We start from the raw sequence: 13,670 nt of genomic DNA, 5'->3' as shown, positions 1-13,670 counted from the left end.
TATATAATTACCTTAAATAAATTTCGCATATTATTATTAAACAAAAAACAGAAAAGTAAATGTTGTATTATATATAATATCACAAAATCATCTCGATCTGAGCTACAATCCCAAAATTTGGCTTTTACATTTAAAGGTATAAAAGCACTCTATTATCGTACCCAGCCACTCTTAAATGTTCTCTCTCTATCTTTCTCTTTCTCTGCCTTACTCAACTGAGGTCAAACGCTATCTCTTTCTGCCTTGCCCAACTGAGCTAATATGCTTTCTCTGTCTTACTTAATTGAATTCATATGATATAGCATTCAACGGCTATCTACCCCTCTTTGTCTTACCCACAGAGCTTATACGCTTTTATTCATTTCACCCAACTGAGCTCATATGCTATCTCTCTCTATTCGTTTCACTCAACTGAACTCACATGCTATCCACCTCTATCTCTCTTACCCAACTGAGCTCATATGCTCTCCCGCTCTCTATCTTACCCAAACGATCTCACATGCTTTCTCTCTGTCTGTCTTACGCAACTGAGCTCTTATGCTATCTCCCTCTGTCTGTCTTATCTAACTGAACTTACTTTCTAACATCTCTAAATATTCAACATTCCTTCTCTATCTCGGTCCGCATTACATTTTCTCTTAAATACTTTATTGGCATTTAAAAAATATATATAATATATATAAATAATAATAACATATAAATTTATGATTGACAAAACTTAATTTAATTTATATATGTATGTAGTTAAGAAACTACAACAAATTAGCTTTTTGCTTCTCTCCTATCGATCATGTAAAACTAGCTTTTTTCATTTAGCTCTAAAGTTGGCATCACTGCTGCTGCTAGCCGACGGCGCTGGTGAAGCCACGCAACGTCAGGTAGCCGTTGATGATGTCCGATGGCAATTGCTGCATTGAGCCGTACTCCTCGGCATTGGCGAAGCGCAGTTTGGAGTGGGGATCGACATATGGCGCTGGCAGCCCACTTATATCCGAGTATTTCTTGGGTGGTATGAGTGAGGGCGGCGCATTGAGCGTGAAGTCTGCGAAGTGAACCAGAAAACATTACAACAAATTCGACCGTCAACGTTCAGACTTTGCATATTTACATGTCGGCTGGTCGGGCGGCAGCTTCTGATTCCGTTCAATGTTGTGAAGCTGTCGCAGCGGCCGGTAAACACAGTTTCTGGGAAATATAAATGGACGCTTAAACGAGCGTTTGACCTTCTGCACTGAAGTTGTTTCCATTTTCTTTAATTTTGTCTGAAAATGCACGGAGAATAACAAAATTGTTTTGGCTTGAGGTATCGATGCCGCAATAAGCGATGTATCGATAAGTGCTTAACAACGACTGCGATAGACGGGGCATATTTGAATTGGCTCAGAATGTTCGTGACGGTTCTAGTTCATAAATGTATTGGGATTTATGAACAATGTAGATAGATATTTGTATTGATTTGCTTAAAATAAATTTGATTTTAATAAACATATCTTACAAATTAAATTCAACAGCTTGCCTTTGCCAGCACTTGGAGCTCGTCAAGTGAACTAGTTCGTCATCTGAGCCTTGACAGCGGCTGTGATAGATAAGATACAATTTTTAGACAGGCTCTGATATTTACTATGATTTGCTTTAAAATTAGATTGAGCTAAAGAGGTATACTAATTACATTTAATCAATCAATTTGACTTGCTTGCTGGAGTCTAAATACTTGGCACATCATCAAGTGAACTAATTTTGAACCTGAGCGGAACAGCGCATTTCTAACAGCCATTCGTTCCGATTGTCCACTATTGTTGTATACGTGTTTGAGAACTGAAATCAACTGTAATTTTGCACCTTGGTCGACTGACGTTAAGGCTACTTAAGGATGGCGCGCAATGCAGGCGGCAACAACAACAATGCAGCCAAATCAAGCGCTACGGGCAATCACCAGGGCACAGCCGCCGGTACATCCTCTGCTGCAGCAGCGGCTGCGGCTGCGGCAGCCGCAGCGAACGCCAAGCACAAGCGCAGCAGCAGCAGCAACAGAAATTACAATTTCAATTTATCCTCAAAGCTGATGCTGGACAAGTGGAAGACGCTCGTCGGCTGCCTCTCGCTGGCCGTGGCCAGCTACTTTGGCTACCTGGGGTACCTGGAGACGCGCGTGAATACGCCGTTCGACAACCACAAAATGGTCTCGGCCAGCGGCCTGGACGATCCGGAGCGCTACTGGGGCTCGTATCGCCCACATACGTACTTCGGCATGAAGACACGCGATCCCCATTCCCTGGTTATGGGTCTGATGTGGTACACGCCCAGCAATCTGGGACCTGATGGGCATGGGATTAGGCACTGGTGCGAGCAGGGCGACAATTTGGATGGCTATGGCTGGACGCATCATGATGGGCGCAGCTTCGGGGTGCAGGAGATACAGGATCTGCCCTTTGAGATCAAGACGTCGTTTGTCAAGTTTCCCGGCGAGAAGCAATACGGCGGCGATTGGACGGCCCGGATCTCGGTGCGGAATACGACGCGTGCCTGGGACCGGAGCATCTCGCTCATCTGGTACGTGGCGCTGGACGAGCGCACCAATGGTCACATCAAGTACGTCTCCGATGAGAAAAGTCCGGAACCGGGCGTCTATGGCGAGAGTCAAGGATTAGGCGAGTTCCAAGTGCGCTTCCATGCGGTCAAGGGGCGCATCCAGCACAAGTCCTATCTGAGCACCGTGGCGCCGAATCTGAGCAAGCTCAAGGAGACCATATTCGCCCACTTTCGCGCCTTTCCCAGCAAGCGTGGCAATCGATTCATTGGCCTTCCCGGCGAGATTGTCTCCCAGAACGGCGTGCCGTCAACGAATCCCGAACCGAATCTGATTGCCATACAGATTACGGCCGAGGTGGACTTCACGCTGGACATTACGTACCAGTCGACGTCGGGCTTTGCCCTCGGCGAATCCATACCGAAGCCGCCCACGGGACGCGCCTACACGGACGCGCTGCAGGCGAAGATTGGCGAATTCGACAAGCGCTTCGAGGCAACCTTTCAGCTGGCCGCCAAGGGCTATGCGCCGGATATGATACGCTTCGCACGCAACGCATTCAGCAATATGATCGGCGGCATTGGGTACTTCTATGGCGCCAGCCGGGTGCAGTCTGTGCACACCCAGAATCCGGTGCCGTATTGGAAGGCGCCGCTGTATACGGCCGTGCCGTCGCGCAGCTTCTTTCCGCGCGGCTTCCTCTGGGACGAGGGCTTCCACGGCCTGTTGCTGAGCGCCTGGGACATTGACATAGAGCTGGACATCATCTGTCATTGGTTCGATCTGCTCAATGTGGAGGGCTGGATACCCAGGGAGCAAATTCTGGGCGTCGAAGCACTGGCCAAGGTGCCCGAAGAGTTTGTGACGCAGCGCAACAGCAACGCCAATCCGCCAACGTTCTTCCTCACGCTGCACAAGCTCCTCACCCAGCACAAGGCACAGCTGTCCCAAAAGGGACGCTTCGCTACCCTGGAGCGGCTCTATCCGAGGCTGCAGGCCTGGTTCAACTGGTACAACACCACGCAGCGCGGTAAATCTCTCCCTCTCCCTCTTCCTCTCCCTCTCTCTCAGTCACACTCACTCTTTGTCTCTTTTATGCATTCGCCATTTCACTCACTTCTCTCCCCTTGCAGGTGAAATCCTTGGCACCTACTTGTGGCAGGGACGCAATGCGAGCACCGTGCGCGAGCTGAATCCCAAGAGCTTGTCCTCCGGCCTCGACGACTATCCGCGCGCCTCGCACCCCACCATGCGCGAGCGTCACGTGGATCTGCGCTGCTGGATTGCCCTGGCCGCCGGCGTCATGGCCGAGCTGTCCACGTTGCTGGGCAAGAACGATGTCAAGTACTACGAGACGCTGTCGTATCTGACGGACAACGAACGGCTCAATCGACTGCATCTGGATCCGTACAGTGAGCACTATGCCGACTGGGGCCTGCACACCGATTCGGTGACATTGAAACGTCCGCCGGTGTTGGCGCCACAGCGCACGGCGGGACAACGCGGCGGCGCTGGTGGCGCCCCACAGGTGCAGCAGGAGATGCGCCGCTATGTCTCCAAGCAGCCGGACTACAAGTTCGTCGACAATATGTTCGGCTATGTGAGTCTGTTTCCCATGCTGCTGGAGCAGCTCGACCATGATTCGCCCTATCTGGGCAAGATGCTGAAAGATATGCGCGATCCGGAGCTGCTCTGGACCAACTATGGACTGCGTTCGCTGGCCAAGAATTCGCCCATGTATATGAAGCGGAATACGGAACACGATCCGCCCTATTGGCGCGGTCCCATCTGGATCAACATCAATTACTTGGCCGTCAAGGCGTTGCGGCATTACGGCCAGGCCGACGGACCCTACGCCGACCTGGCGCGCAAGATCTACGGCGAACTGCGCGAGAATCTGGTGAAGAACGTCTTCCGGCAGTATCAGCGCAGCGGCTACATCTGGGAGCAGTACGACGATAGCACAGGCGAGGGCAAGGGCTGCAGGCCGTTCACCGGCTGGAGCGGACTCGTCGTCCTGCTCATGGCCGAGCAATACTAAAGAGGCCATATTCTATAGGTTGCTACGAGTTCCTCCTGTGATAAACTCACGAAAACAAAACAAAAGAGAAAGAAGAAAGAGAGCGAGAGAGAGAGAGAGAGAGAGAGAGAGAGAGAGAGAGAGAAGAGAAGAGAAGAGAAGAGAAGAGAAGAAAAAGAGCGATATTTTCAAACCTATTCCGTGTGCACTGCGAATTTTGTTTTAGCTTTTAGCTAAATAGTCAACTGTTTCCTTTCCAAAGATCTACAATAATATATACATATACGTATGTACTACATCTATATGTATGTGCATATGTGTATATCTACGTAGTACGTACTCATCTAATATATCAACTATAATGTTCTGTCAGTCAGCAAGGCTCAATGTTCCCTTTCGGCTGACTGCTCATAATTTAAGCTGTACAAACTTCAAAACTGACAAATTACGTAAATTAGCGTTAATACGAGTGAATTCACTTAAAAATAAAGCCAAGTAAAAACTGCAATCTATAATGTAAACCAATATATAAATGTATTTAGCGTTGTTGCAAACCCCATAGAAATCCAAGGAAACAAAAATGGTTCGTGAATAATTAGCCCAGGCTTTGGTTCAACTTATGCAAAGATCTGTTTGATCTTAACCTTAGTCACATAAATAGTAGTATGTTGAGATAGATGAGGGAGAGAGAGAGAGCTGGAGATAGAGTGAGAGAGAGAGGGACGAACGGAGAGAAAGAGAAAGAGAGATATCTCTCTCAGTAACGCTTTGTTATCAGATCTCATTCATGTTCAAAATTTGAAGTTGAATTTCTTCAAATTAGTTTTGCTATTTTAGAAACAAAATTTTAATCTAGGCCAATTATTATTAAGTCATGAAAATTATTCTGGAATTTTAATTAAAAAATTAAAAAAAAAAAAAACTTATGCAAGTAATTCGTTTCATTTGTTTTAATATTTAAGATTTTCTCAGAACTTGATTCAAGATATATATAAGAGCAAATTAACAATATATATAACCCATAAGAGGCTATATGAAATTACAAATAAGATATGTGAAAGACATGAAAAATGCGATATTATATGAGAAAATTTATAATGAGAAGATATATGAGAATATATATAATAATATATTTGTATAAGATGGTTGAGAGAATATATATAAAATGTTCTGAGAGATCTATACGATATTTGATTTATGAGAAAATATATCAAATATATAGGATATAGGAGAATAAATATGTGAGAAAGGATATATAAACAAATATATATTATTGTATGCGAATATTTATAATTTATATTATATATAAAATAAATTATATATAGATGTTCTGCCTGAGCAGAAGTTATAGAGCTCGTTAGTTTCATAGAGAATCATTCAATAAAAGGTATATATAGTGTTCTATTATGTATTTTATTAATGTTTGTGCCTCTATTCCTCTGATATACCTCATTGCATTCTCTGTTCTACACAGCTTAAATGCGTAAGATAACTTCTAGTTGATCTGATGATGATGATATATAACGATTCTACTTTGAACTCCCTCTCTATTGCACTCAACGGCTCCAAGCGAACTTCCTATACCAGCTTCAATATACTTTCAATTCGTATTTTATTTATTTATTGTTGCTTGACTTGAACTCGTGTCTCCATCGAGTATTGCTGATCAACAAAGGGGTTTACGAGGTATAGCTAAAAAGTGCTTGAAAACAATAAAATGTTCAATTTGAATTGAAACCAAAACTTTTGCATAGTTTGTTTTTATACTTATATATTTTTAGCTTATTTACATTATTTATTATTTTGGATGTCAATTTGCCTGATAGTAGTATAATCAATATCTATGTATATTTATATATATATCCAAAATGTTCGATTCGAAGTAACACATTTTGCTTACAGTTTATGGGCTTAGAGTTTGGTTTTTCTCTTCAATTATTTGAACAATAACATGAATTTAAATTAGCTTATACCTAAATTGTCATTTGCTATAAACGTGTACGAAAGTAAAACCATTATCTCATATGAATATCCGATAAAAACGACAAGGATTAATTGTTAAAACTAAGAAAAAAAAAAAAAACAGATGGGAGATATATTTTTTTGGGAAACTTAAGTTAAGGCTCGCAAATCAATTGGATTGGATCTGCTACAGTGTCTCACGGTATTATTATAGCATATACATATATAAAATATATATGCTGATGAAGCATATTACATACAAATTGTCGTAGCAACTAAACGGAAGTATACGTTAAATACATATCATAATGAAGTACATGGAACCAAGTCTTATGGCGGTGCATAGATGCCAATGCCCTAGAAATTTGTCATTTGGCATGCTAGGCCTAGTCGGACTTGTTTTTACTGCTCGCACAGGTGGAGTTCTTTTGATGACGCTTGAAGGCCGGCAGCCGGTCGAGTAGAGCCCAGAGTATGCTGCCAGGCAGACGTTGATGCTGATTGATTAGATCCTCGATGGCAGTGGCCACCTGCAATGGTGAATCATATGTATAATCGTATAATCTGAATATTCATTCAGTAGCTAATTTAGTTTTCCCCCTCACCTTTATCTGCAGCTCCTGCGGCGTTAGATTCTCGTCGTACTCGATGGGCTTGCCTAGGTATGTGCGAAACTTGACGGGAAATCCACCGTAGATGGGATAGACCGGTATGCGCACCTTATTGTAGAGCCGCATGAAGAACGTCCGAAAGATGCCCAGCTGTCGGAAGCCCTCGCGCAAGTTTTGCGTAAAGCAGGGTATCACCGGCACCTTGGCCTCCTGGGCCACCTTGGCGAAGCCGAGCCGATTGCGCCACAGCAGCTCGTAGTAGTGATCCCCGAACTGTGCCTCATAGACGCCGCCCGGCGATATGGCCAGCAGATTGCCGTCACGCAATATGCTGACGCAGGACTGCACCGTGCCCGGACTGATCTGGAACGCCTCCGAGATGGTGCCCCAGCCGGGTATCTTGAACAGAAACCGATCGCCGACCGTATAAATCAGTCGCTCGCGCTGCAGCAGCATCCGCGAATTCAGATAGTACATATCGATGGGTATCGCCCCATGATAGTAGATGATCAGTGCTGGGCCCTCCTGCGGCACATTGTCCAGCCCGATCACCTCATAGCCATGATAGATGCGGGCATGCGCGTCCCAGATGGCGGCCACGATTTTCCGACCGACGCGCCAAAAGTTTCGATCCGTTTGCACAGATCGCATTATGACTTGCCTGCAATTGGAGTGAGATGGAGAGCGTTGTGTGAAAGAGATAGCAAATATGGAGTAATTTACATGAATTTTGCAAATATTCTCTTAACTCATTTTGCTTATGGTGTACATAAAGGTAGGAGCCCTATATAATTAATATCAGTTGTAAGTTGATGTAGATCAGAAACATCGGATTTAAAGAGCTATGGACATGCGATACAAGATCTACTGAGATATACTTAGATAAGAAATTTCGAATATAAAGAGTTATAGAGTTATAGACAAGTGATATAAGTTCTAGTGAGATATAGTTGCTATACTTAAATAAGAAACTTGGGATTTAAAGAGCTATGGTCAAGCGATATAAGTTCCACTGAGATAAAGTTGGTATACTAAGATGAGAAACCTCGGATATAAAGAGCTTATGACAAGCTATGTAGGTTTTGCTCAGATATAGTTGGTATACTTAGATAAGAAACTTCGGATATAGAGCTATAGATTCTAATGAGATTTAGACAAGTGATATAGTATACGCTATAGATATAGACAACAAAGTTATATTTATAAGTTCGATAGACATATTCTGAAGATATGAGCTCTATAGCGATAGATAGATAGATAACCGGCATAAGTTCTATAGAGATATAGATTATTGAGTTAAGATACAGATGATAGACAGCAGACAGGATCTATAGCTGAACATTTCTCAAGTTTTTCGATTTATTGAAGTGCTTAATTGCAAACAATTATTTCAATATGAATTCGATAAGCTATAAATAAATAGATACAAATGTATATAATAAATTTATAAATATGTATGCACATATATAAACTCATATACACATATCATATATTATATATGTATACATTTCGAAATTCCCATGAATGAAGCCAAATAAATTTTTTAAGCGCATCGAAAATATTTTAGTTTTTATTTCCATTTCATTTCAATTGTTTGTTTCGCTACAATTCAAGCTTAACGCTTTTGTGTTTTACGATCCAGCTAAGGTCTCCAATGTAATGCTTGTTGGCCTTACGAGTGCTAGGGATGTGTGCGTGAGTGCGTGAGTCGGGGCTTATCAGCGTCGGGGCACGAGTATTATTAGTCGCCGGCGGAGTTAATATCAATGGCATTTTGTGTTTTCTGTGTTTTCTCTGTTTGCTTTGCACTTCACGACACGCTAATTAATGGCAAAATTGATAATATTATTTAAATTTAGTTTGGGCAGCTGCAACGCAACATCATCGTCATTAGAGGCTGGCTGGCTGGCTCAGGTGTTATCAGCGCATATTGGCGCACATTGGCAGCGACTATCAAAATCTCAATTAATCAATGGACAAACCATTTTTCTGACTACATTTTAAAATTTTTTTTTTTTTTTTTTTTTTTGAAATATTTACGTGCGTACAGCACGATCTTCTGATCTCAGCAGCAACAGCAGCAGCAGAGGCAGCAGCAGCAACGCCGGCAGCAACAGAGTCTCTGCACCTGTTCACGTTGACCTCCAGCCCACCCCCAGCGGGTCCTCGAGCAAAAGCTTGACTGATAAGATGTGCGTGTGTGTGTGTCTGTATCAACTATGGGCGTGGCACTGCTCTGATCTTCTCTAAATAACACTAAATCCATATCTATTCAAGCCAGCATAAAAAGCTAGATCTAGCTGGAAAGGCGGCCATATTATAGTCAATCATAATTTTGGTAATTATATTTTTTTGTATACTCAAAGTTGATACAAAAATAAAAAAGTTAGCCGCAGGTTTCAAATTCTTCCATATCGGACCTTTAAAAAATCCAGGTATAACGGGAAAGATGACTGAAATCAGTGAATTCAACCATTCAGCCAAAAATTTTACACTGATTGCTTTTGAAAATAATTAAAAATTAAAAATATTTTTTTAGAGTTATTTTTAACAAGTAAAAAAGTCACAGTTGATAACGCCCGACTTATTCACGGCTCGAATCTACTCTTTGCTTTGCCTTGTTCGTAATGGGGGTAGATATAGCCCACATATATTATTGATTTTGGGCTGTACAAGTACATACATATAGATTAAAAATGTTTACTCTTTAAAACTTCAACTACCCTAGTTTCTCAGATACCAAAAGCTGAAAATCTTGATACTTAATAATTCGAGGCTATACACGAGTATATGCTCCAAATTTTAGGTCTATAGCTTCTATGAGGGACGGAAAGTAAGGAATATATTGCACAAAACCAATGTATATATCAATAAAATCATTTTATTATCTAGAATGAGTACAAAATTTGTTGAAATTATTAGTTATGTATTCAGTCAAATTTAGTCAATCTGGCCCAATAGAATGGAACTAAAATGTCCCCGCCCACCAATGTGATTCAATGTGCTTAGTTTTATATGACATATGGAGTGGCAATCGAACTGATATCATACTAGTTGCGTGCTATAAACTGGAACGGCGTTATCATAAACCAACAACGTAAAAGCAATTCATGGGAAATGGCGAAAGAGAGGCGATCTTTGGCATGCTGGACTTGAAATACTCTTGTCGATAAAAATGAGAAGTGATTAATAAAAAATTAAATCAAACATACTAAAAATACTATAAACAAAAAAAAAAAAAAAAAAAAAAAAATACTGTTAACAAACAACTAAAAGATTATATAAAAGATAATAACAATTTTACATAAATATATAATTATAAAATACATTGTTCAGCTTTATATTTCTATGGAACTCTGGCTACACACTGCGTATACAAATCTAGCTTTATGAACTTGAAAACATGTTTCGCTCCTTATCTGTAAGACAGATATAGCTATATGGGTAACAGAAAAGATAAAAACTGTATGCGAGCTATATACATATATAATTAGAAGAGATAAAATGTTCTAAGATTTCAGATGATCCAAATTTCAAATTTGAATAGAACAATTTAATAAATGGAATAGCTTAATTGATACAGAATCAGCCTTGTCTATAAGTCTACACTAATACATCCAATACCATGGGAATATAGACATGCATTCGCTATAAAGGGTATTTGAAAATGCTACAACAATCGTATGAGGTTTTTACTGTGATTTTTGCTTGTGCTTATCGCACGGCGGCCCGTGACACATGGTCGGAATATGTTTGGGTAGGTGAGCTAGCTAGTGTTAGATATTCCGGCGTAATTATCTGGCGGAGTGTGTGCGAGAGTTTTCATTGAACGGTTCGATGGAACGAACCCTAGTCTAATGACACTGCAATCTATGGGGTCTATCAATGGCAGTATCGAGCTAGCCTAATGACACTGCAATCTATGGGGTCTATCAATGGCAGTATCGAGCTCTAGACTGGACTTCTAGTTAATTAGCATTCGAACCGGTTTGAAATTATTTACTTTTGTTATTTTTACATCGCTTAACTGGCTATAGCCGAGAACTCTGGAGAGCTTTACGTAAACACTAAATTGCGCATAGTCAGCGTCAAGTGGCATTCTAGGGGGCATCGAGGGCCATAGCGCTGGAGTGCACGGATTACTCGAAAGCAAAGCAAACCAAAGCAATTTCAAAACAAAGTCAAAATCAAAGCGAAGCGTTCTACGATTTCGATATCAGAAAATGCAATGCCAGCATTATTGCTATATACATTATTGCCTATATAAATGGCATGATATGTATGCACATACATACATATATGTATAAGAGACATGGCTATCGTACACACATACACACACACACACACACACACACACACACACGGGCACGTCAGTCATTTTATGGGATCCATCGACTTACCTGTGCAGCTTATAGATGAAAAGCACCAAAAATGATATGTAGATAAGCGCCACGAAGACGAGCGGCAGTAGGAATGTTACCATCAGGGGCGTTAGAAAACGATATAGCCATAGCGAATAGTCCAGATCAATGTATGCAGCTGTGGATTGATAAAGCGTATAGATAAATGTATATCCATATAAGTATAGATACAAATATATACATAGCAGCATATAGGCATACATAATATATTGGTCTCATATAAATTGGCAATTGATTTTTACGATCAAGTGCTTGGGTTCGCTTTAGTTTTTGAATCGAATTTTATGAACAAGTGTTTGTTTTCGTTTTTGAAACATTTAGTACAAAATATCAAAAATGAAACAATGTAAATATATATTATAAATGGGATTTGAATTAAACATTTTTTCTTGAATAAAAATTTAATATAAATATATTACATATTTATATATGTATTTTATTCCATAAATTCTATTATATATTAAAATTTCTCAAGTTGCTAAACATTTTTATCCAATTAATTTGATTGATGCATTTAATGTAGAAATATCGAAAAATAAAATAAAGTAAAATATATAATCTATATTAGTTTTAAAGTATTTTCAGAACTGCTTTTATAGATTTGATACAATTGACTCGCAACGAATTTTAAAAACTCAGTAAGCAATAGGTATATATATTTCTAATATTTATATAAACATATAACCTATATCCAATTATTATATATGTTTATACATATGTATATAAATTATTGAATTATTAAGATTTCCACTTAATATATGTATATATTATTTCATTAAATTTTTCTATGCTGAATCAGAAAAATATGATATGATATATATAATAATAATAATAGATTCGGTATAAATATCGTATGCATTAAACAGAAAAAAAAATATTGACAATAATAATTTATGCCATTGGACTTTTTGAAATTTGGCAATAAATTTTGCATGCAAAAAAAATGTTTAAAAAATATATACATATATCAATTTGTCAAACGTTTTTTTAATCCACGTATATTCCGCTGTTGGCAGTGGAAAGTTGATAATTCACTTATTTGGGCAAAGAACAAAGTTTAAATTCAAGCTGAACTTTCGCTTAATTTGTTCACTTAATGAAACGAATTTGCATAATTAAAAACTTGGCAAAAAAAGTAAAAACTTTTAAAATATGCAAAAGTGAAAGACATTATATGTATATATGTATATGTATATATCTAATGGACGATATATGTATATATACGTGTATTTGTAGATAAGATATGTGTTTCATTGCATATATATACATACATATTGAAATATTTAGATAAATTTGAGTACTTACACAGTATAGTTTGTGGATTCTTTATGAAATTGATGAAAGTGTCCATTTTTGAGGTATTTTGTTAGCGGCTGTTTATGGATGAGGTTTCATGGATAAGGCGGAGTTTTGTTCGGTTTCTTTGTGTTATTTTTGTTCTACTGATTGCTGTTGTTGTTGCTGTAGGTTTTGTTGGCCAACGACTTGCAAATGTTGTCCCAAATTTTCACTTGCTTTCTTTATTTGTTTGGGCTTGCTTACTTCTTTTTTTCTTTTTTTTTTTCTTTTTGGAATTGGGACTGTGCGTGGTGTGGTGGGTTCACGTTCTCACCGGCTCACGTCGTTGTGGGTTGTCTTTGTTGTTGTTATTGTTGCTGTTGCTGTTGCTGCTGTTGCTGTTGATGTGGTTGTCTCTCGAACTCAGGTGTTGTTTTGATTATTGTTGTTGTTGTTGTTTGGTTTATTGTTAATGTTCGTTTGGTTTCTACTGTTTGTGTTGTGCTCATTTAAACGATGGTAACTCATTACTGCTGCTCGATGGCTCGTTGGCGTTTGGGTCCGTTAAACATTTACAAATGTATACTTAATGAAATGAACTTGCATCATTGTTGTTATTATGTTCTTATTACGTTGCTTTCGCTATAGCTATTATTGTTTTGCCTTGCTGCTCGCCCGTCCGCTTGCTTCATAGACAACTGAGGCCGAGCAGCGTCTGCCACATTGTGTTTGTATTGCGGGGTATCTTGCGGTTAGCTGATCTTTAACTTAATAATATTAGCTAGTGAGCCCCAAAGTATTGCACGAGAGCGAGCTATTTGTTTACATTGTTGTGTTGGGCCCATATCGAT

At 39.8% G+C, this 13,670-nt stretch overlaps 3 protein-coding genes across 3 annotated transcripts; 1 reads left to right on the top strand and 2 right to left on the bottom strand.

Moving 5' to 3' along the window:
* Window positions 1–626: 626 nt before the first annotated feature.
* LOC6584075 (INO80 complex subunit C) lies at window positions 627–1,339 on the bottom strand. Its single transcript, XM_002009699.4, has 2 exons — window positions 1,109–1,339; window positions 627–1,042 (listed from the first exon to the last, which is right to left on the bottom strand). Exons 1-2 carry the CDS (start codon window positions 1,245–1,247, stop codon window positions 843–845), a joined length of 339 nt encoding a protein of 112 aa, XP_002009735.1. The 5' UTR covers window positions 1,248–1,339; the 3' UTR covers window positions 627–842.
* A 428-nt stretch (window positions 1,340–1,767) lies between these two features.
* LOC6584074 (mannosyl-oligosaccharide glucosidase GCS1) lies at window positions 1,768–5,055 on the top strand. The gene is made up of 2 exons (XM_002009698.4): window positions 1,768–3,557; window positions 3,661–5,055. Exons 1-2 carry the CDS (start codon window positions 1,871–1,873, stop codon window positions 4,566–4,568), a joined length of 2,595 nt encoding a protein of 864 aa, XP_002009734.1. The 5' UTR covers window positions 1,768–1,870; the 3' UTR covers window positions 4,569–5,055.
* Window positions 5,056–6,291: 1,236 nt separating this feature from the next.
* Window positions 6,292–13,670, bottom strand: LOC6584073 (transmembrane protein 68). Its single transcript, XM_002009697.4, has 4 exons — window positions 12,847–13,670; window positions 11,521–11,659; window positions 7,115–7,781; window positions 6,292–7,039 (listed from the first exon to the last, which is right to left on the bottom strand). The coding sequence occupies exons 1-4, from the start codon at window positions 12,890–12,892 to the stop codon at window positions 6,896–6,898; spliced, it is 996 nt and encodes a 331-aa protein (XP_002009733.1). The 5' UTR covers window positions 12,893–13,670; the 3' UTR covers window positions 6,292–6,895.

The sequence above is a fragment of the Drosophila mojavensis genome, unplaced genomic scaffold, assembly GCF_018153725.1.
Source record: "Drosophila mojavensis isolate 15081-1352.22 unplaced genomic scaffold, ASM1815372v1 contig_136, whole genome shotgun sequence".
Taxonomy (NCBI): Eukaryota; Metazoa; Arthropoda; class Insecta; order Diptera; family Drosophilidae; genus Drosophila; species Drosophila mojavensis.
The sequence above is the reverse complement of the archived record's forward strand: the minus strand, read 5'-3'. Positions and strand labels throughout refer to the sequence as shown.

Excerpts from the sequence above, each read along its gene's own strand:
- LOC6584073 (XM_002009697.4), bottom strand. The coding sequence starts at position 12,892 with ATGGACACTTTCATCAATTTCATAAAGAATCCACAAACTATACTGT. Across the intron at positions 11,660-12,846 it reads GAATCCACAAACTATACTGT|CTGCATACATTGATCTGGAC; the intron begins GTAAGTACTCAA and ends ATCAATCCACAG. Across the intron at positions 7,782-11,520 it reads TTCATCTATAAGCTGCACAG|GCAAGTCATAATGCGATCTG; the intron begins GTAAGTCGATGG and ends CTCCAATTGCAG.
- LOC6584075 (XM_002009699.4), bottom strand. The coding sequence starts at position 1,247 with ATGGAAACAACTTCAGTGCAGAAGGTCAAACGCTCGTTTAAGCGTCCA. Across the intron at positions 1,043-1,108 it reads GCCGCCCGACCAGCCGACAT|ACTTCACGCTCAATGCGCCG; the intron begins GTAAATATGCAA and ends TTCACTTCGCAG.
- LOC6584074 (XM_002009698.4), top strand. The coding sequence starts at position 1,871 with ATGGCGCGCAATGCAGGCGGCAACAACAACAATGCAGCCAAATCAAGC. Across the intron at positions 3,558-3,660 it reads GTACAACACCACGCAGCGCG|GTGAAATCCTTGGCACCTAC; the intron begins GTAAATCTCTCC and ends CTCCCCTTGCAG.